Raw genomic sequence first — 20,610 nt, forward strand, 5'->3', positions numbered from 1 at the left:
CCTGCAGAAGCAGTTTTCACCCATAAACAACCTTGTATCCACTTTAATCCTGCAATAGCCTTTTAGCCACGGTTTTGACAGCATTAGATCATTGTTTTCTGCTGCAAAATTGTTACCTTAAGTCTATTTTCAGCCATATGGGTTTTGCAAAACCCCAACAGTTTCACCACAAACTTAAAGAACTAGTCATAAAAACCCAAGGTGGCCAAACTTGTGGTACAAAAACCTCATTCAAATGTTGGGATCCATTAAAACTCCATTTTAAACAAAATTGATACAAAAAACCCCAAATTTCAAAATTGATTTCATACCAAAATTGGTTTCATCAAATTCTATGATGTTTCGTCAAGTATTATGACGAAACCAAAATTGGTTTCATCAAATTCTTTGGGGGTTTTGCGTTACTTTTGTTTTCATTGGGTTTTTATGTAAGTTTGCTTTGGTGGATTTTTTATGGATAGATAGTGTCACTTTTGGGGTTATAACTCGCGGACATAAACTTAATTTGGATAAAGAAGGAAGCCTTCACAAACAGGCTTCCAGGTGAAGTTTCCACTATTACCTCCAAACTTAGTTATGGCCTTAGTCAGCACAATCCAAATTGCATATAATAGTTAAGGCAACCAAATGAACCAATCCATTCCTGTCATAAATTCATACAACATTAATACCTCTCATCTCAAATCATGTCTACAACTCAACTAGACAGACAATTCACAACAAATTCCACAATCCTAGCCATTTAAAACTTCAAAAACTTATGAACAACTATATCATATTTTATGATCCATATATCAGTTAGTTTTTCATCTTAGGAACATACCCCACTATCTCATTGGCATCCTTCACTCCTGTAAGAGCATCATAGGAAGACCGTTCTTAAATGGTATCTCGAACTCCACTTGGTGTCTTCTGGACATTTTTGCTTCATATGCTTTCTGCTCTTCCTCGGATATCACTGCATTTTTCTCCTCCTTGATTTTCCTCTTATTTCCATTCTGCAGAATGAACACCACATTAACAGAATCAGCTACACAAGCCATCGCCAGAAGCAAAGCAATAAAGATAGGAACCAAGTTTTGTACTACAGTAAGATGACACATGAAAATCATCAACGCCTGACATCTGGTGAGGATGTATTCCTCACTCTGATAATTCTCAAATAATACCACTAACTACAAGTCTACAACTACCTACTGACTAGCAGTATGTTTAAAATCAATAACAGGCAGCAGGTACAACTTACAAGAAGTTGCAGAAAGTTCAACAGTGCAAAATCTGACCTAGAAGGACCATAAGAACCATAGCTCTGCATTATACTTTCATATATGGGATATAGGTAATATGAATTACCTATCAGGCAAACCCAGCAAATATTGAATATTATCAATACCGAAAGGAGCTGAGAATTTGACTATTTTAACAGGTGCTGAGGGTTTGGACAGGTGATTATGGAAAGGACTAAAAGAGCCTAGGAGGTCATACCATATTCTTAATATTGTAGAGGAGTATTAGAGGACTTGAACATGAATACGAGAGAGGCTCCCCATCAATAATGTCAACACCACGACGTTGTTCAAGTTCAACCTGCCTCTGAGAAGGGTCATCCTGAGATTTTCGACAAAAGAGAGGTCAGGCATGATTCGTAAGCATTAACCTTCTAACTTCAGATTAAAAAATTACCTTTTCGAGTGAATCCTTGTTAACAGGAACAATAGAATCACATGGTTCCACCGCAGTTGATAACAGGTTGAAGAAGCGAGGAGCCTCAACTTGACGCAACACACGCATGAAAACAATATCACCCATACCAATTCTGTACTTGAATGCACATTTGGCAATCCCCTCTCTTTTTGAGGCCTGCCCAATGCCAATAACATTAGAAACACAAAGGGAAAAGTTCAGACTAACGCGGGAGCTCCCGATAAGCCGAAAACAGATCAACCAAAGAGAATATACAATTTGAACATTCACTTGGAGAAACAGTTCAAGCCAAACTCTAGCATACCAAACAGCTGTGGAAAACATAGAAACGATACATCATATATTTGACTTTAGTTAGGAACGACCACCATAAAGTCCACTCTTTCATGAATTATAGTATCAGAAAAGCAAATGGATCGAAACCTGTGGCTCTGTAATCTAGATAGACAATAGAGAACTATATTTAACACTGGAGAACACATACGGAAGAAAGGAATTTATTTCTAAGCTTATCACAAACCTTCTTAACCTTTCCCCGAATCCCACTCGCAGTTTGAATAGGTCGACCTTTGTACTTAGAAACTTCAGTAGCTGGTGTAAAATCAATAAGAGCAGTCCTGCTACTTAAGAGTTTAAGGGGAGTTCCTTTCTGCTTGATTTTCTTCATTATCTTCATGGCAGGCTTAGAGTCAAGAATGACAGCCTTTGCTGCTACCCGAAACATCTCCTGATTCAAAACGCAAACCATCCCACAAACAATAAGAATAGAAGATACGAGCAAATCCACAATATTTTCAAATTGCATTCTCAGATTAATAACATGCATCAAACTATCACAGATACCAACTGCAAATTGCAAAAAAAAAAAAGAAAAAAGATATTTGAAAGGGTAGATGCAATAATATACACCATGATGGAAAGGAACTCTATTCATTTAACCCTAAAATAGGTAAAGCCTATGAAATTCATTATTTTATTTTTCTCTGATCTTTGTCTAAATGATTTCTGGGAATCAAGTAATAGTTATATGAATTTAGACATATGGTTGGTTCCACAACTTATATTGATAAGCCCTTTTTCGCTGCAAAACAAATTATACAAGTAACAAGTTCAAGTGGAATACATCAGACCTTATTACTCTGCACAACAACAATTCTGGTAAGGGGAGGTGCAAGAGGGCCCCAAAACATAGCAACACAGTGATTATGTTCAGGAGTGAACTTCAGAAGCCGTATAACACCAGTTTCCATGGCATAAATAGGTTTTATCTGGTAACGTCTCCAACCAGCTGACACAGTGATTGGATCTCTTGACTTCAACAGTTTCCTGTGCCACTCATGTCGCTTAAGCCTCGCCTGGATGAACAACCAATGTTCAGTTGAGTTAGCAGGAAACTGGCATGAATGCAGAACTATCAAATCATACTCAAATTTCAAATAAAAGCTCCTTCATTATCATATCTAAGTATCTAACTGTACAATTGGGTTTAAATTTTCTAAACCGTGAAATAAAAAAACATACATCGAATAAGAAAAAGAAGGTAGAAAAGGCATAACCTGCATATAACCAACATTTTCCTCTTCAAGACTGATACCTCCAACAAGAATCGGATGACAAGGATTAAAATTCTTAACCATCCCAGAAGGAATGTCACAAACCTCCAACCTTAGATATGTCCCTGTTCTAAAACTTTCAATCTCCATCTGGGTCGGATCAACAGGATCATTTCCTTCTTTCATTTCAATAGATAAAGGACAGGGATCAGCTGAGATTGTAACACTAGCTAAATGAAAGTCACCAGCACCAGCAATATGTACCTGGCGCAATAAAACCTTAAGTTAGTTTGAAGAATAATGAAGTTTGTGGTAGAAGAAGTGGAAACAAAACAATAAGTATCCTCTTTTCTTTGCAACAGATTCGTTTTGCGCTCCCTCATTGTTGCACAAAAGAGGCATCTAAGACTCGGGATTTTGTCATTTGTGTTTCAAGTAAATGAAAAAGCTAGCAGTAACTCTGACCCAAATATTCACTTAATAATGTTACTTGTAACATACTGAACATCAAAAATTAACAGAAACGACATAAAATCCTACCATATACCTAAACTCAAGGAAGATAATCTACACATGCAGTGAAGTTACCCGGGCTTGTTTCTAACATCAAACACCACAACAGAAAGTTGAGTTTTTTTGTGAAAGCTAACTAGGTACAAACTATGGAACATATCCATGCCACATCTACAAGTATTTTATTAAACAAAAATAATGGATTATATGACGTTTCATGGATGAAAGATATCATGATTTGAAAAACTCGCATTAACCTAGTAAAAGGAAGTACCTTAGCTCCACTGTTAATATTACCACCTCGAAGATAACCATACAGACTTATGTTTCTCTTGCAATTTGCATCCTTCTGCATTTCTTCTAGAGGAGTGACATCTTCAAAACGATCTACCAGCACATAAGGACGTGCCACTCGCCATGACAAGGTAGGGAATTCAATCATCTTTATGTCTTGTACTAGTTTTTGTAATTCCAGCATTTTGTACCTGTTATAATCATAGAGTGGATAATGAGATAGTGAGGGCATGAAATACAAGAACCAACTTTGCAATATCAATCAAACGAAACTTACAATCCATGATCAAGACCAGTTAAATTGTATATTCTTGCCCCTTGACATATTTCAGTCCTGAAATGATCCTGGAGACGCTCTTTGGTTTCCTTGAGTTTATTCTCATCATTGAACTTGTCAAGATGTGTAAAAACACCCATAATCTTTGGAAGGCCGTGCGCTTGTAAAATGTTAAGAAACTCAAATGTTTCCTGAAATGAACAAAAGCATTTGTCATCCAAATTGATTCATAAATAGGAATGTAAAGAAGACATAGCTAACCCACCGCTTCGAACTCAAAGCTTGCATCAACCAGTAGCAATACTAGATCGGCATATTTTGAAGCATCAAGCATGGCATTAATATCATCAGCGCATTCGACAAACTGTATCCTACTTGTCCCATCTACAAAACAATAAGCATAACCAATAAGTTATCCCACTAATTATGGTACTCAGATGATTAATGAATCTATGTAAAAAACAGACAAACCTATTCTGATAGTGTTGGGGCCTTGGAGATCATTCAACTGTACCGAATTATTAAAATACTTGACTAGAGATTTAATCAGCAAAGATTTCCCAACCTACAACACACATGGATGATTAATTTTAATCTGAAAAAAAAAAAAAAAAATTGTAAATTGTATTACTGACATTGGGAGGTCCTTGAACTACAACAATAATAGGCGGCGCTGGTCCATCATCAACCATTTCATGGGGGGCATATGGTGTTTGATTTGGAAATATGTTGCCATCCCCCAAATCGTCGTCTTCATACTCATCTCTGAAGTCTCTATGTATTTCGAAATCTGCTTGACGATAAATTAGGGGTGGCATTTTCTCAAAAACCCTAAAAGGAACACACACAGATCGATAAATAGTTATTAAAACAAAACCCAACATAGATAAAGAAAAGATAAAAGAAGAATCAATCACCTTGATCGGAGACAAAATCTTATTCGTCTTTCCCGAGAGATCGACAGAACTGACAATTGAGGGTTAGGTTTTTCTATCTTCTTTCCGAGTCTGAGACGGAGTGGTGTTTATAAAATTTTGCTGCTCTTCAACTCATTTTGACAACTCGGTTCAGATCCGGTTTAGGGCCCAAAATCAGACCGACCCATTAGCTTGTTTTGGCTTTCATAAAGAACTATTGTAAACTAGAAAGTAGGGGAAGGAGACAAAGAATAAGGGAAAAATTATATTCATTGTGTGTAGAATATAAGAGACTGGGCGTCTATTTATATAGATACAAGAAATCCTAATCTTAGAACTCCATGTTAAATAAAATTGATACAAAAATCCCAAATTTTTAAATATTAATTAATACAAAAACCCGAAACAAAATATGGTTTCATCAAATTCTATAATGAAATCAAAATTGGTTTCATAAAGCCTTTTTTTTTATCATGAAACCAAAGATTTTAATGATGAAACCGTAAGTTTATGACGAAACCAATTTTTGGTGGTACTGTTTCCGGTTAGTGGTGGTGCGTTTTATGGTGATGGTAGTTCTAGTATTTGTTGGTGGATGTGTGTTGGTTGCTAGTAGTGGTAGTTTATGGTGGATATGGTGGTGGTGGCCGGTGATCGTAGTGGTTGGTGATGATAGTGCTGGTATATATTGATGGTGGTGGTGTTAGGAGATGGTAGTGGTGGTGGTTGGTGATGGTAATGGTGGATATTGGTACTCGTAGAGTTTCTTGATCCCACATAAGTCTTTAAGCAAGCGGTCGTAAGAGATTTTGCCTAATTAGGGTACTTTCCTCTATGGATAGATGGATCCACCAGAAATAACACGAATAAACTTTGCTTGGGTCTTAAGATAGTTCGCAAGAAATGCAAAATCAAATATTTATAGACTAAGGTTGTTTGGACAACAAGGAAATTTCAAAACCGAAAATATTAAATTCTCGAGATATGCAATAAGTACCTGATTTCAGTTTTCATATTTCCAACTAATATCCAACCTGTAATTTCGAAATCTCTCTTTAGAAAATATGTAATATTAGTCTAGCACTAAATTAATATAAATTTCTAAGAGATATGTTTTGATTGCTGGAAAATCAAAAACATATAATCGAAAATCTTAATTAAAAGATTCTCAATATTTCGACATAGGATCACCTTGAGTATCAAGGAATATCTTTGAAAAATAAAATATTCATGTTCAAATTATGTAGACATCTAGAACTTTTCTATTTAGCAAACCCTAATTCCAAACTCACACAAAACAGAAGTAATATGTGAATGTTGAAAATCGATTTTTCTCTTGGGACAGGTTCTTCCATGACTCCTAGCATAGATTAAGATCGGTTCTACCAAGTTTCCAAATATCGGTAAGGATCGGTTCTACCATGACTCCAACATAAGCTAGGATCGGTTCTACCATGACTCCCAATATGAGTAAGTATCGTTTCTACCAAGACTCCCAACAAAAATTAGGATCAGTTCTACCATGTATCCCATATAGGTAAAGATCGGTTCTACCAATACTCCCAACAAAATCTTTGATTGGTTCTATCGTGTATCCCAAACTAGGTAAGGATCGTTTCTACCATAACTCTCAACTTCGATCCTACCATAACTCTCAACATAAGTTAAGATTGGTTTACCAAAGTTCTCACCTTAGGTTCGAATTTGTCATCCAATAAATCTTCATAGAAACCCGAACCAAAACGCCTATTGATTTATCTTCGATTACAAAACAAGTTTCATATATATACTTCCTTTAAACATATGTAATCAAACATAGTTTCCTAGGATGAAATCACACCTATATCCAAAACACTATTAAGTAACGAATTACACAGATTATGTCGATGTCTCATTTATAAAGTATAAAAGATAAAAGTTATACTTCGTAATTAAATATTATTCCTTGACACTTTGATCATCATAAAATGACTAAGTCTAATACTTTGGTATTAAATATAACCTCGCATTTTATGTTTTCAATCTTAAACGACTCGAAAGTAACGATAGGAATGAAAACACGTCAAGTAAGTGTCACTAACCTCAAGTGGAAGAATGATGTCTTCATTATAGTCGATACGTCTTCATGATTTTCAGGTCTTCAAGGTAATACTTGTATGTCTCAACACTCATATATTTTCTATTCTAACCTAAACGAAGTTCACTCCAATATATTTAATCAAGCGACTCTAATTAAGTTTTGATACTAAAATATGACAACCAAACTTGACAGACCAATGTTTGTGGGTTCAACCGAGCGACGCTCTAACATCTTACATTCAATCATTTAGTCAACTGCACACTTAGTTATATTAACAACTAAGTTACAATTCTAATACACTTTGTGTTGCAATTTACTTGTGCACTTCTACACATTACATTACTCAGCATTCTCCTCTTAATGTCATGTTATACTATACCTAGCAGTTCATGAAAATGTTTAAACTTACCTTTGGGAAGTGCATTAGTGAATATATCCGCCACTTGATCTTCGATCTTACAAACAACTCAATAATGCCAAAGTAAATATTGTTCTCAGTATTTCTCTAAAATATAGGAACTATGATTGAAATGTACGTGTTGTTTAATTTGTAATTTTTTTTAACAATCATAGCGCGCAAGGATGCTGTACATGACTGAATAGAACCAGTGAGGATATCGGCGGGTATTTTATACCTTAATCGGATATCACTGATAGTATCATAATACATATATTATGCTCTCATTGTTTTCATTCTTCGTAGTAGGATGACTTTTTGTCTTCCTTGAAAATGTGATGCCTGAGCCAATTATAGACCTTGGATGTAAGGACTTGTGATGTTGATAAAACGTCACCAAAATGCGGTAAGGAATCCCTTTGGATCATAATACATGTTACACATAAGTGACATTTTCACAACAATTGGCACCACAAATGCTTGAAAACCCGAGGTTCAATTGGATTCCAATATTTATACCTTAGCTCTAAGTGCTGATATAACCTTATTCCTTGGTTTGATGAAGTCAAGGTACAATATTGCTAAACTAATCTATTTCAGTATTTCCAAAGTAAAATTCTAGGCATTTAAGTGAAGCTGCATGCTGACTCCTGACACTAGATTTCAGCATTCAGAGGATAATGATACAATCACACACAGTCAAATTATCTCCAGAAATCAATTCTAAATACCCTGTAGAACTGAAATTTATCAAACAAACTTAAAACAAATAAAGATGAAAAGTGACCTTGACAAAGAGAATTCTCTAAAGCAAATTATATTGAGGAGAGTAATCTCTTTTCTTAAGACATTTGATGCCCTGTATATAATGTTGTTACAGGTTTAGCGGCATATGTCTCCAACATTAAAAAATACCTCGATGTTTTTCGCAGCACTTCGATAACACAAAACCCAGAAAAACATCCATAGCAAATCCATCATCTTCGCAACACCAATAGCCTCAGAAATATTCAAATCCATCATCTTGTTATCTTAAACCTCACTGAAACAAATTTAAAAACACATTTAAGCATATTCTCAAACGATATGGCCTTACTGGTTTCATTGATGGAACTCGGGAAAAACCTCCAAGAACACTATCAGAATCAAAAGATATCAATCCTCTATTTACAGACTATGAAGCTCAAGACTCTTTAATTGTATGGTGGATCAATTGTACTTTGACACCAGAAGTACTTTGTCATGTCAGAGGCTTGGATACAACAAAGCAAGTTTGGGATAAACTTGAAAGCTATTTTACACCAAAAACAAGAGCTCACCAAATGAGCCTTAAGAAACAACTACATTCAATTAACAAAGGTAACAAATCTTTGAAAATATTTTTAAGTGAAGCTAAAAATCTGTTTGATCATCTTGCAACAACTGGGTATACTGTAACTACTGATGAGATGAAACAATCCATTAACAATGGATTGAATCAAGCTTATGATCCAATTATCACTGCATTGAGCACCATTGAAAAAATGGACATGGATACATTCTACTCTCATATCCTCACATTCGATATGCGACTTGAACAACAACTAGCATTAATACAGCAACCCATTGCCAATGTTGTTGTTTGTAACTCAGCCTCTTCTAGTAAAAATGGTCCAAGGAATTTCAATCTGAAACGGCGTGGACCTAATAAAATGAAACACAATCAGTTTCAACGCCATAGTCAGCCTGATCAGAAAACCAATGACCAGCCTTGCCAGATCTGCAAGAAGAAGAACCACCAAGCTGACAGGTGTTGTTTCAGGTATGAAAAACCAAAAAATAACCTGAACAAGCAGCCTGAAGCATACATTGCTCTTCCAGGATGTGAACATGAAAAATCAGTGGGTGACTGATTTTGTAGCCACTCATCACCTAACTGCTGATTTAAGGAATTTGGCAATTTCTTGTGAATATGATGGCACTGAGCAAGTGCAAGTCGGAAATGGCAATGCACTGAATATTGCTAATGCTGGTAATGCATCTTTCACTTATAAATCAAGGTTATTTAGTTTGAACCACATCTTTCAAGTAGCACAGATAAAAACCAACATGTTGTCTGTCTCACAATTCAACAAAGACAATATTATTTTCTTTGAGTTTAACACATCTCATTTTCTTGTGAAGGATAAGCACACGGGAACAACGCTGCTGCGAGGGATGAATAATAATGGGCTATACATTTTTGAGGGCATTGATAAACTGTACAAACCATTAAAGCCTCAGACTTATGTTGCATTTTCCTTCCCTATTTGGCATCAAAGAATGGGTCATCCAATGATGCATACTGTCTCTAACATTGTCATAAGTTTTCACTTCTAGTTTCCAATAAACAATTTAATTTTTGTCATCTCAGCAAAAGCAAGAAACTTTCATTCTCACTTAGAAGTACAATGTGTGATAAACCTTCGAGGTTAATCGTCTCAGATATTTGGGTCTCTCCATCTTTGTTTAGAACTGGATTTCGTTACTATATGTTAATCATGGATGTTTACTCCCATTACACTTGGGTTTTTCCTCTTGTCCAAACATCTGATGCTTTACACATGTTTATACAGCTTCGAAAGCAAATAGAAAATCTCACAGATCATAGGATAAAAATCTTTCAATCTGATAATGCATTAGCATATAACAGGTTCACTGCATATCTCATTGATTCTGGTATACAACACAGGTTCTCATGTCCACATACTTTTCCACAAAATGGTATAGCTGAAAGGCGGATTCGACATGTAACAGAATCTGGTTTATGAAAAGATACCCACATGAAACCAAAACCCCCATAGAATCGCCAATCTCTCATCAGGGTCTATGTTTCCAACGCCGTCTCACTTGTAAACTCCACTCTCTTCTCTCTGTAGAAATACTTCTACTCAAAACCCAGGGTTTCACTGAAAACTATTTTGAGTCATTTACTAGAGCACCTTTCCACTAAACCCCATGTTGCAGCCCAGGGTTCAGGCCTAGTTATTCTGTAGCCTATGTACACCGTCGTGAGGATGATGATGTACCTCACACCGTAGTATCATCAACACAGAATGACTATAGGTAACTTATGTTTGGTTCAAAATGAACACGTAATCTCAAAAAAAAGAAAAAAATAAAAATAAAAAATCAACACATGATTAGAACTGCATCACCATAAATTTTGTTAACAAATCTCGGAAGTGTTTTCATTTTCTGACTTCTTAATTACTTTTTAATTATTTTCATAAATTTCTTTCTTCATTTTGTTAAATATACTCCCTATGTCCCAAATTAATTGAGCTAATTGGTTTTAAATTTTGTCCCACAAAGAATTGGGCTTTCAATCATGAAATAGTCCATCAGATCGTCCTGATTTTTCACTTCTGAATGAGATTAACTTAAGAAAAACGAGAAGTGGATATTGTAGTTTTGAATAATGTCTACGAACCATTAAGTTGGTATTGGTCTTCCCAAACAAGTATATCCAGTGATGCTATCCCATTGCTTAAGCTGCCTTCTAAATGACTTCTTTACACCCTAATCGGGACTTCCTTTTGCAGCCATTAAAACCTAGCTGCTGAGACATTTTGCGAGAAACGTTTTCCTCCACCCAAATTTTCACCTGCATAAACTTGTATAGACTTGAGATTTTGTTTCTCCGATGAAGATACATACATAAAGACTTGAGATTTTGTTTCTCTGATGCATATTGTCATCAATATATACACATCCATTAAGAATACCAAATGGAGTTTTGGTTTCATGTGTGAATCTTTAGACATACGTTGTATAAATACTTGGTAAATGCTATAAATAGTTGATTATAGTTACGTATTTTGATTGCTTGATACAACCTCTGGTGACAATATAAATTCCCAAATATATCCCACAACCTAGCGGTGTATATACTGCGCTCCAAATATATTGTATACCTTGGTCATATTCTCTTTGATATCCAAAGAGAATATGACCAAGGTATACAATATATAACAAATGGGATTCCCAAATATATGCCACAACCTAGCTTGTGTATATACCTTGGATATAAATAAGGTTCACAAAGTAAATCGTGTTATATGATATAAATGTGCGCTCCAAATCAGAGATATGAATACACCCTGAAGAAATATCCAACCAAAACAATTACATAATCTGTTCCCTCACATACTTATTCAATATTTAGATAGTGAAGAAATATCGATTTGCAGAAAAAAATGATTCCTGAACGTATAAGATCTCCGATTTTTTTGCAGATCTAGTGGAAGTAAACATTCACCCTTAACTACTACAAATTTACTTTTGAGAGGAGCAAGTCATTATGACAATTTGTAATAATCCGATCGCTATTCTATTTGATATCCAAGGTATGTGTAATGATCCCCACATGAAACCAAAACTCCGATCATAACCCCAAAACATCTGGCTTTATAAATGGTAAACACAAATCAGCAGCAGAACTCCATTTGCTGGTTCTTCCTTTCACCGCCGCCTCACTACCACTCGTAGTCTCCTCTCTCTCACTCTTACTCTCTGTATAAAAACTCTACCCAAATGCTTGCTAGGTTTAGGGTGATTGAAAGTTGAAGCAATTTACCAGAATACCCTTAAAATAATACAACTGTTGTAGGCTTGTAGCCCTATGCGCAGGCCCTGTGATTACAATTCTAAGGCTTAGGTGTCAACACTGATTCACTGAACGACTTATGTTCCGGTTCAAAACGAAACAGGACACTAAAGAATTAGAAGAGTTAGAAACTCAGCGGTTGATTAAGGTGTCAACACGTTACAAATGACTATAAAACAAGTTTCATAATCGGAGCATCCGTTCCTTTAGCTGTTTGTAGCCTAATGCAAACACAAGTGGTCTCAGAAATTATCAGAGATTTGGAACAAAAGTTGGAGTCCGTGGAGTAGTCCTTTATCAAAAATGAGGCCAATGTCATGGATCATTCTCTCTTGCACAGGCAGCAGTTTAAACTTGCGTAAAGGGTCCAGGGTGTAGCGATTAGGTAGGCCAATATAGCAACAACACAAAATGCCTTGAATGAGAATAGGAAACCCATCACTGAGCTGTTGGTGGATCAGAATTATCCCAATTATAAAGTATGTGAACACCATTTAACATTTCAAGTGTATTTAATTAGTATGTGAATAGAAAACTGAGCTACACAAATTGACTCACAATATTTGCAAGGTGATTCTAATATCTCTATACTGTCATGTACATAAGAATGATTTGGGAAAATAGAACTAATTCAGAGACAAAATAGTATGGGGACATTTGAGGTAAATAGCATCAAGATATGGAAAAAATGTATAATGCAGTTCTTCATTAGGCTTAGTTTTCGTACAATCATTAACAACATTAATTTGTAGATCAAGTCAATCAAAACTACAAATTTGTAATAGTAAATAACAAAGAGAATTTTGTTCAGAAATCGAAATGTATACTCCGCTAAAAGTAGATATGCTACCGGAAAAAGAGATACGAATCCACCATGAAATTTTTGTCAAACTAAAACCGATTTACATACTGTCCCAATCCTATTTGCTCAACTAGATATGATAACAGTTTGGGTTCGTTCAATATTCGGAACATCCCTGCATTGAAAAACCGAAACGGATGAATCCCAATATTGATATTGCTACAACATGAAAATATCAAACACCGTTCTTTTACATATCTTACCCGAAAAAGAGAACTAAGACTAACTGATGATGCTCTCAAAAATGAGAAGCTCTTTCTACACCCACGTGATGATCTGCTAAAGTTGAGTGGTATTACTAAATACCACTCGGATTCTCCGCTCTCCATCTATCTATGTATAAATACCACTCAAAATCTAGGGTTCGGTTGAAGACCTGTGTAATCTACTAAAACACCATTTAACGAATCTCAATGTTACGGCCCGGTGTGCAGGCCCAGTTAAAATCACATCTTATCACATTGGTGGCTAAAATTTGGAACCATGTTTATTAATAAGGGGTATTCAAGGATAGGAAATGATTACCCTAACTAGGATGTGGTGATAAAAGGTATTCAAGGATAAGTAAAATACTTAGTTACCCTCAATAAATTTATTAATTTATTTATCTATTAGTTATTTTATCATTTAAATGTTGTTGAAAAAAAAATTAATTTATAATTCTTTTTTTCCATTTTTAGATTTTTTTCTATTTTCTTAAATTAAATAATTTTATAAAAAAGAAAAAAAAAATATTTTAAAAAATATTTACTATTTTTTAAAAGAAATAGTAGAAAAAAAATATTTTTTTTTTATTTTAATAAATATTAATTTTTACTTTTTAAAAAAAATAATTTAAGAAAAATAGAAAAAAAAACTTAAAAAGTAAAAAATAAAATAAATAAATAATATTTTTTTTAAAATATCTAATTCTTTAAAATTTTAAAAAGTATAAATTTAAAAAAAAACACTTAAAAACTAAAAATATAAATAAGAGCAGTTTGGGCATTGAGCAAAATATATGGATAAGGGTTTTTAAGATTTTTTTGCTTTTATATTGATGCCCTAAAAATTTTAGGTATACCCTAAAACGTGGTTCAAAATTTGGCATATCAATTTGGTTTTCTAGCTTTTCCCATATTATACAAAGACCCGTTTAGTTTGAATTTTAATGCATATATATTTTGGATGCTCTGCATGTAGACGAGGATGGATTGTAACTTAAACTATAAACATCATTGTGATTCTGAAGCACAAATACAAATTTGTGATCCATTTTAGTCACTTATTCAAGCACCTAAAAATACCAAATAGAATATCACTGTGTTCAGCTTGCAAATTAAAAACAAGTACAAAATGTTAACACTATTATACATAGTACTCAGTGCTGAAAATCAATCAATCAAACCGACAAATGGAGGCGCCAATGTTACAATACGTTTAGAAAACATGAGAAACTAAAAGAAAGCATCAATGTCCACCTCTAGGAAGTACAAAACCCACAAGCAGCATACTCAGATGACACCTTCCAATCCCTAGGCGTTGTATCAAAATCAAGCACAAATCACAACCATCTATAAAGTAAATGTGGTCAGCAAGTACTGTCAGTTAGTGGAATACGCTTTAGCCGTTGGATCAATTATTAATAAGGTTTAAATCAAGGATGTCAACTTAATGCTAAATCAAATGGGCACATCTCTCCTCAGTCTTCCCTATATAAATAGAATAGTTTTGTATCAGGAGATCCAAACTGCGCCTCCACAAGACTGAAAGAAACCAAACCCTAATCCTAAAATCAAACAACTACAGCTACCCCATCTACCAACAATTTCCCATCCCAATGACTTGTATTTCCAAGGGTAACACACCAGTAGAACTATAACAAAACCTATATATGCATCATAATCTTAAACTCAAAAGACTTGACAAGCCATTAATAATCGGATGAAACCTTAAAACATTATACTGAGATTGGTCAATTGATCAGTTCCTCGATGTTTTTCGCAGCACTTCGATAACACAAAACCCAGAAAAAAGAAGACTTTAGCCGAGAGGCAGAGGACGCTGAATTTGACGAGAGGCAGAAATGTAAGAACTTCCAGCTATTTATATACTTGCTAACTACTGCTACTTTGTTCTTTACTTTTTGTGATCGAGAAATTCTTAACTAAAATTTTGTTTTCAAAATGGAAATTCCTAGTCGTGTTCCCGTCTTTGTCACAATAAATGGGATCATACCCATTAGTGAAATCTTTTGTTTTGAGTATCTCCCGTCCGCTGAAGATGATACTAGGATTCTCAAAGATGAGGTGATTAAGTTGGAGACCAGACTTGGGCTTCTACTCGGCTTCAAAGGTATAAGGTTAGCTTTAAGTCGATCAAGGATCGAAAAGACACGCCCCGAGATCTTTTTGAGAACATGGTTGAGGAAATGGTTGCAAGAGAGAAAATCTGATAGGAATGAGAGAAAGGGTATTAATCTCGATAGCAAGGGTCAAGGAGTGATTCACATTTGTGCTATGTTGGGATACAGTTCGGCAATCATGTTGTACAACCGTTTTGGTTTCTCGCTTGATTTCAAGGATTGCAATGGCTGGACAGCGCTTCATTGGGCAGTATATCATGGATGGTAAGTGTTGAATTCTTAGAAAAGGAATCTCTCAACGATAATACAGCAGAGATATGCGAGCATAGTTAGAGTTGGTCGTATAAAGCTCTTAGATATCCATACTTAGAATCTCTGAAACTCTCTCCTTATTATTTCATTACTTGCTTAAGTTTTAAAAGTGATACATTCATTGCCTATTTATATGCAGTACATAACCGAAATTAGAACACTCTAAGTTTCTCTAGAAAACTCATAACAAGACCGACCTTTGTTTGTCTAGACTTTTCTTTTGTTAACAACCATTTCTAACTTTGACTAACCTTTTACGACTGAACTAAGTAAACTCCAGTTTGCTCTAGATTGTTCTTAAGATAACTATCTTAGACAGTTCACATTACACCTCTAGCTAACTCTAGAGTCTTCTGAACCTTGTCCATACTTATCAAACTAACTGTCTGGATTCATTTAGATGTTACAAATTACTAATATCCCAACAGTAAGTTATCTACTCGATTACTTGTTTATCTTGTTTTTGTTTTTGTTTCATTCTTTGATATATAAGTTCTCTTTCGTAGGAGAGGTACTGCTTTAGTACTTGCAAATCAAAGAGCTGATGTTACTTTGAAGACTGAAAAAGCAACGGGTGAAGTCGCAGAAGGATCCCTGGCCAAAGACATCGCTATCATCCTTGATCATCAGCACATCGCTCGAGAACTTGCCAATGCTGAAAAAAGAATTCATTCCTAGTCTGGTAAACAGACATTTTTTGCTTTTTTTCACTTATTTGTCTTTGGCATCTCGATTTATCTATATTGTGGTTTGTTTTAGTTTTCTTAAACATAGGTCCTTATATCTCAGTCTTAAGTGTCTGATTCTAGGTACAAGGTGGCCACCACTATCCTACCTGCTTGAATTTTAGACTTTAGCCGATTCGATTTCCAAAATAAGCATAATTTATGAAATTCTGTCTGAACTCTAAAACATCTTGGTCAAATACACTTAGTATCTGAATTCTCTAAATGTTTCACTTACTTGGATCGTCATACTCTAAGTAGATTTTTTTCGATTATATCTTCTTCTTTAGTTTGGGTGGCTGTTAAATGTATGGAAATAGATTTTCAAGCAGAGGCTGAAGAACCTATTTATGTTTGGAGTTACCATTTATTCTGAATTAGAATTGTTCTGATCTCCTGGTACTCCTTTTGTTTTATAACAAGGTCAGTGTAAGAGTGGAGCTGCATGTAGGTATGGGCATATCTGGCCAAGTAGGAGCAGTAGCTAAGAAGTTTGGTTAAGATATTATTAGTATTACAGCTTCCCCCCCCCCCCTTTTTTTGTGTGTAGTTGATATTAGTCACTTTTCAACTCCTGCTCTGAAAATTATCAATGGCTGGTACATGACTTAGTGTCAGAAATACTGTTTTGATGTCTGATAACTTATGTTGTTTTTAAAGCGGCAATCCCATGTATATTTTACCGCTTGTACTTACCAACCTTGCCAGTGGAGATGAGACATTGCAAATGACTAACACGGATAATCTAATTAATCATGAAACTACTGATGTTGTTTTCTTATCTCATAATGCACAGTGTATCTTAGATCCGCTTCTTAATGAATTTTTCCTTATATGTGGGATTACTATTCTGGAAACATAGGCACTTGGGCTTGCAGATGCCTACTGAGGTTGTGACACTGCTTGTGTTAAAAAAAAATGGCAAAACATTCTGGATTCTGCTGTGCAGGTACCAGCAGCTTTTCTAACTCTTTATATGATTACAAAGCAGTTTTTCTCAATTGAAGCTTGCTTCCTATGCATTTTTACTGACTTTTTGCACTTGGTCATAAATTTTCTTAAACAAGTTTTCATCAGTTTGATTAGCTCGTGTATACTGTTTTGAGCGTTGAGATGAATGCCGGGATTCTTTGAGATTCTTGAAAGTGAGATTTGTTGGATCCAAAGATATCACAGGGAATTTGTGCAGTACTTGAAGAAGCAATTCATTGCAAGTTTCACCTTCTTTGTGTTGAATTGATCAATTTTTTTTCATATATATTTTTTCTGTGATTTTCTGAGAAATACAAAGATACTGTAATTCGTAAAGAAGGAAACATCCTTTCTTAAACACCAGACACGGAGAGACTAGAATTTGTAGCCAGTTCCCTAATTTTTAGAATAGCTACGTTGTAATGGCACTGCCTATATAAGATGAAGTGTAGCCGGACATAAGCAGTGGGCAAATCAGTGGTACGAACTTCACAGGGTTACTAATTCCCGTCTGTCTCAGAGATTTTCAGGAACGCAAATGAGGGCAATTATTAATTCATGCAATCTGCATTCTAAGTTTAAAATCTTTCATTAAGCAATCAAACAATTACCAAGCTCATATACCAAATTCAGGTTCAATCCGTACATTAACTAAATACAAAAGTGGTTAACTTCATTAAAAGGAATTGAATGGATACAAGAAAAGCATCCCCCCACCAAGAAAACAGACCGGCTGGCCAAGCCTAGCATCTGAAGACTTTTCGCCACCACCTTCTTTTGATTTCTCTCACGTCATAAAGCCCACAAGATTGCAAAAGGAATCAATAACCAGAATTATTTTGGCCATTTGCTTCAACTGGTTTGTTTGCCCATTCTTTAAGTTGATCTTTGATTGTAGTTTTGTGGGTTCGCTGAGAGCACACTCTCAAGGTGAAACCCATATTCCTTTGGAGAATGTGCAGAGGAGAAATAGATGGTCCACTGATTCCTCCCTGCATTCTGAACTACGAACCATGTAAAAAGCTGCACTTCTCTGGGGGAACTTTTTGTTCCATATATAACTGAAATTGCTGGTATTCACCTCTGTGAAGTGCTTCATGAGCCAAGCAGACCCTTCTTTTGCTGTGTATTCAGTGTTCGTGCTGCCAAGGTTCACAAGAGCACCAAGCAAGGATATAAGGTTGGACAATTCTTTGTTCTTTAGGTAGTTGATGCTTCAGCTGCACAGTCCATCTGCCCTGTTGGATGAGTTCAACTACTTTTGCATCCTTTTTCAAGGCAGCTTTGAAAGCATTCTTACAAGTACAAAATGGCATCTTTTAGCCTTTTTCTTCCATAGTACCAAAAGAAGAAAAATATAAACTTCCCGAAGAAGAAAAAAACGCCAACAAATAACATGAAAGACAACTGACATGAACAAATCAGACAAAGATACAACCTTAAAATCATCAGTCTCGTCACCATAACCAAATGCATATTTACAGTAACTAAATTCATTCCCTGACTCAATGTGACGGATTACCATTATATTACTACTAGTTAATTCTGTGGAATATAAGTAACTAAATTTGTTGTGTAAACAATCGCATCATAAAAAGTAAAAATCCAGATAAATGTTAAAAGATATTAATTTGTGATAATATAAATCTAGAATTATCTAGATTAGCCCAGAGAGATAGATAGGTCTCTAGACAAAGTTAAGTCCAGAAGAAACTAGAATTAGTCCGTGCGAAAGAAGAAGACTAATCCTACTAGAGTATTCTTTTATTAGACTCTCTTTTACCTCTTTTAGTCATGTGTTCTCTAAAGTTTTCTATTTCTAGAATTTTCTCCATAGTTGGTCATTGTCTTATAAATAGGCAGTGGATGTGTTTCATTTCAATCATCCGAAAACTAAAGTGAGTTGGGAACGAGTAGGAGTGAGAGCTAGAGTAGTGAGAGCCAAAGTGTCATTGTAAACATAGTGAGTCAAAGTGCTACACTAAGAATTTCCCTTGTAACATTTTCATTTCAAATTAATCAAAACCACACTTTGAATTGACCAATTTTATTTCCTATACAATTCCTTTTTCTAAATCATTTCCATTAATCCATCACTCTTCTGCATTGCGCCAACAAATTTGGTATCAGAGCAAACCTAACCCAGTAATCCTAAAACTCTATCCATGGCAATTAACCAAAGTATTCAAGGTTTCAATTATGCCCAAAGTCTAATTCCAATTTTTGATGGTGAGAGTTACCATTATTGGAGCCTACAAATGAAGACATTATTCATTTCACAAGACCTATGGGATTTTGTAGAGGAAGGTTATAAAGTACCAGAGTCAGCAGAAACTCTGTCGTCATGGACGAACGCAGAAAAAAAGGAAAATAAGGAAAATAAGAAGAAAGATGCTAAAGCACTACTGTTTCTACAACAGGGTAAGCAAAGCTATTTTTCCTCGAATTTCGGTGGCGAAAACTTTAAAGGAGGCCTGGAATATTCTTAAAGTAGCATTCCAAGGATCAGAAAAGGTAATCTCCATTAAACTACAAAATTTATGGCGAGATTTTGATAATTTACTTATGAAAGAAAATGAAACTATCCAAAACTTCTTCTCAAGAGTTACTGGCATAGTAAATCAAATCAGTAGTTATGGAGATACCATTGAAAATAAAAGAGTGGTAGAAAAGATATTAAGAAGCTTACCATTCAAATTTGATCATATCGTCGCTGCCATTGAAGAATCAAAAAATTTATCGACTCTCTCGGTACATGAATTAATGGGTTCACTCGAGGCGCACGAGAAAAGAATAAATAGGTTCGCGGAGCAACCGTTGGAGTAGGCATTTCAATCAAAAATAAATTTCAGTAAAAAGAAAAATACGGAAGCCAGAAAAGAAAGCTCCAGAGGGGGATCATCATCCAACTCGCAGTACGAGAAAGGCTCGACTTCAAACCAAGGTCCCAAAAATTACTACCGTGGACGTGGAAAAGGAAAAGGAGGTTATAGAAACAACAACAACCAAAGGTACGGAAAAAATTACTCCTCA

The 20,610-nt window shown here is 35.2% G+C and overlaps 1 protein-coding gene across 2 annotated transcripts; it reads right to left on the minus strand.

Annotated features, from left to right (window-relative positions):
* Positions 1–577: 577 nt before the first annotated feature.
* LOC113341295 (ribosome biogenesis protein BMS1 homolog) lies at positions 578–5,379 on the minus strand. Of its 2 annotated transcripts, XM_026586221.1 has the most exons (12): positions 5,259–5,379; positions 4,977–5,172; positions 4,813–4,906; positions 4,607–4,725; positions 4,342–4,532; positions 4,045–4,255; positions 3,261–3,521; positions 2,835–3,059; positions 2,225–2,431; positions 1,684–1,860; positions 1,486–1,608; positions 578–998 (listed from the first exon to the last, which is right to left on the minus strand). In XM_026586221.1, the coding sequence occupies exons 2-12, from the start codon at positions 5,157–5,159 to the stop codon at positions 846–848; spliced, it is 1,944 nt and encodes a 647-aa protein (XP_026442006.1). In that variant the 5' UTR covers positions 5,160–5,172; positions 5,259–5,379; the 3' UTR covers positions 578–845. The 2 variants fall into 2 exon arrangements, with proteins under 2 accessions (XP_026442006.1, XP_026442007.1); XM_026586222.1 differs by lacking the exon at positions 4,977–5,172 and having other exon boundaries at positions 5,259–5,345.
* Positions 5,380–20,610: the final 15,231 nt, after the last annotated feature.

The sequence above is a fragment of the Papaver somniferum genome, unplaced genomic scaffold, assembly GCF_003573695.1.
Source record: "Papaver somniferum cultivar HN1 unplaced genomic scaffold, ASM357369v1 unplaced-scaffold_29, whole genome shotgun sequence".
NCBI lineage: Eukaryota > Viridiplantae > Streptophyta > Magnoliopsida > Ranunculales > Papaveraceae > Papaver > Papaver somniferum.

Bases quoted from the DNA above. Each gene is read 5' to 3' on its own strand.
- LOC113341295 (XM_026586221.1), bottom strand. From the start codon at position 5,159: ATGCCACCCCTAATTTATCGTCAAGCAGATTTCGAAATACATAGAGAC. The intron at 4,726-4,812 runs GTTTGTCTGTTT...ATTGTTTTGTAG, and splicing joins CCCCAACACTATCAGAATAG to ATGGGACAAGTAGGATACAG. The intron at 3,522-4,044 runs GTACTTCCTTTT...TTATTGCGCCAG, and splicing joins ATATTAACAGTGGAGCTAAG to GTACATATTGCTGGTGCTGG.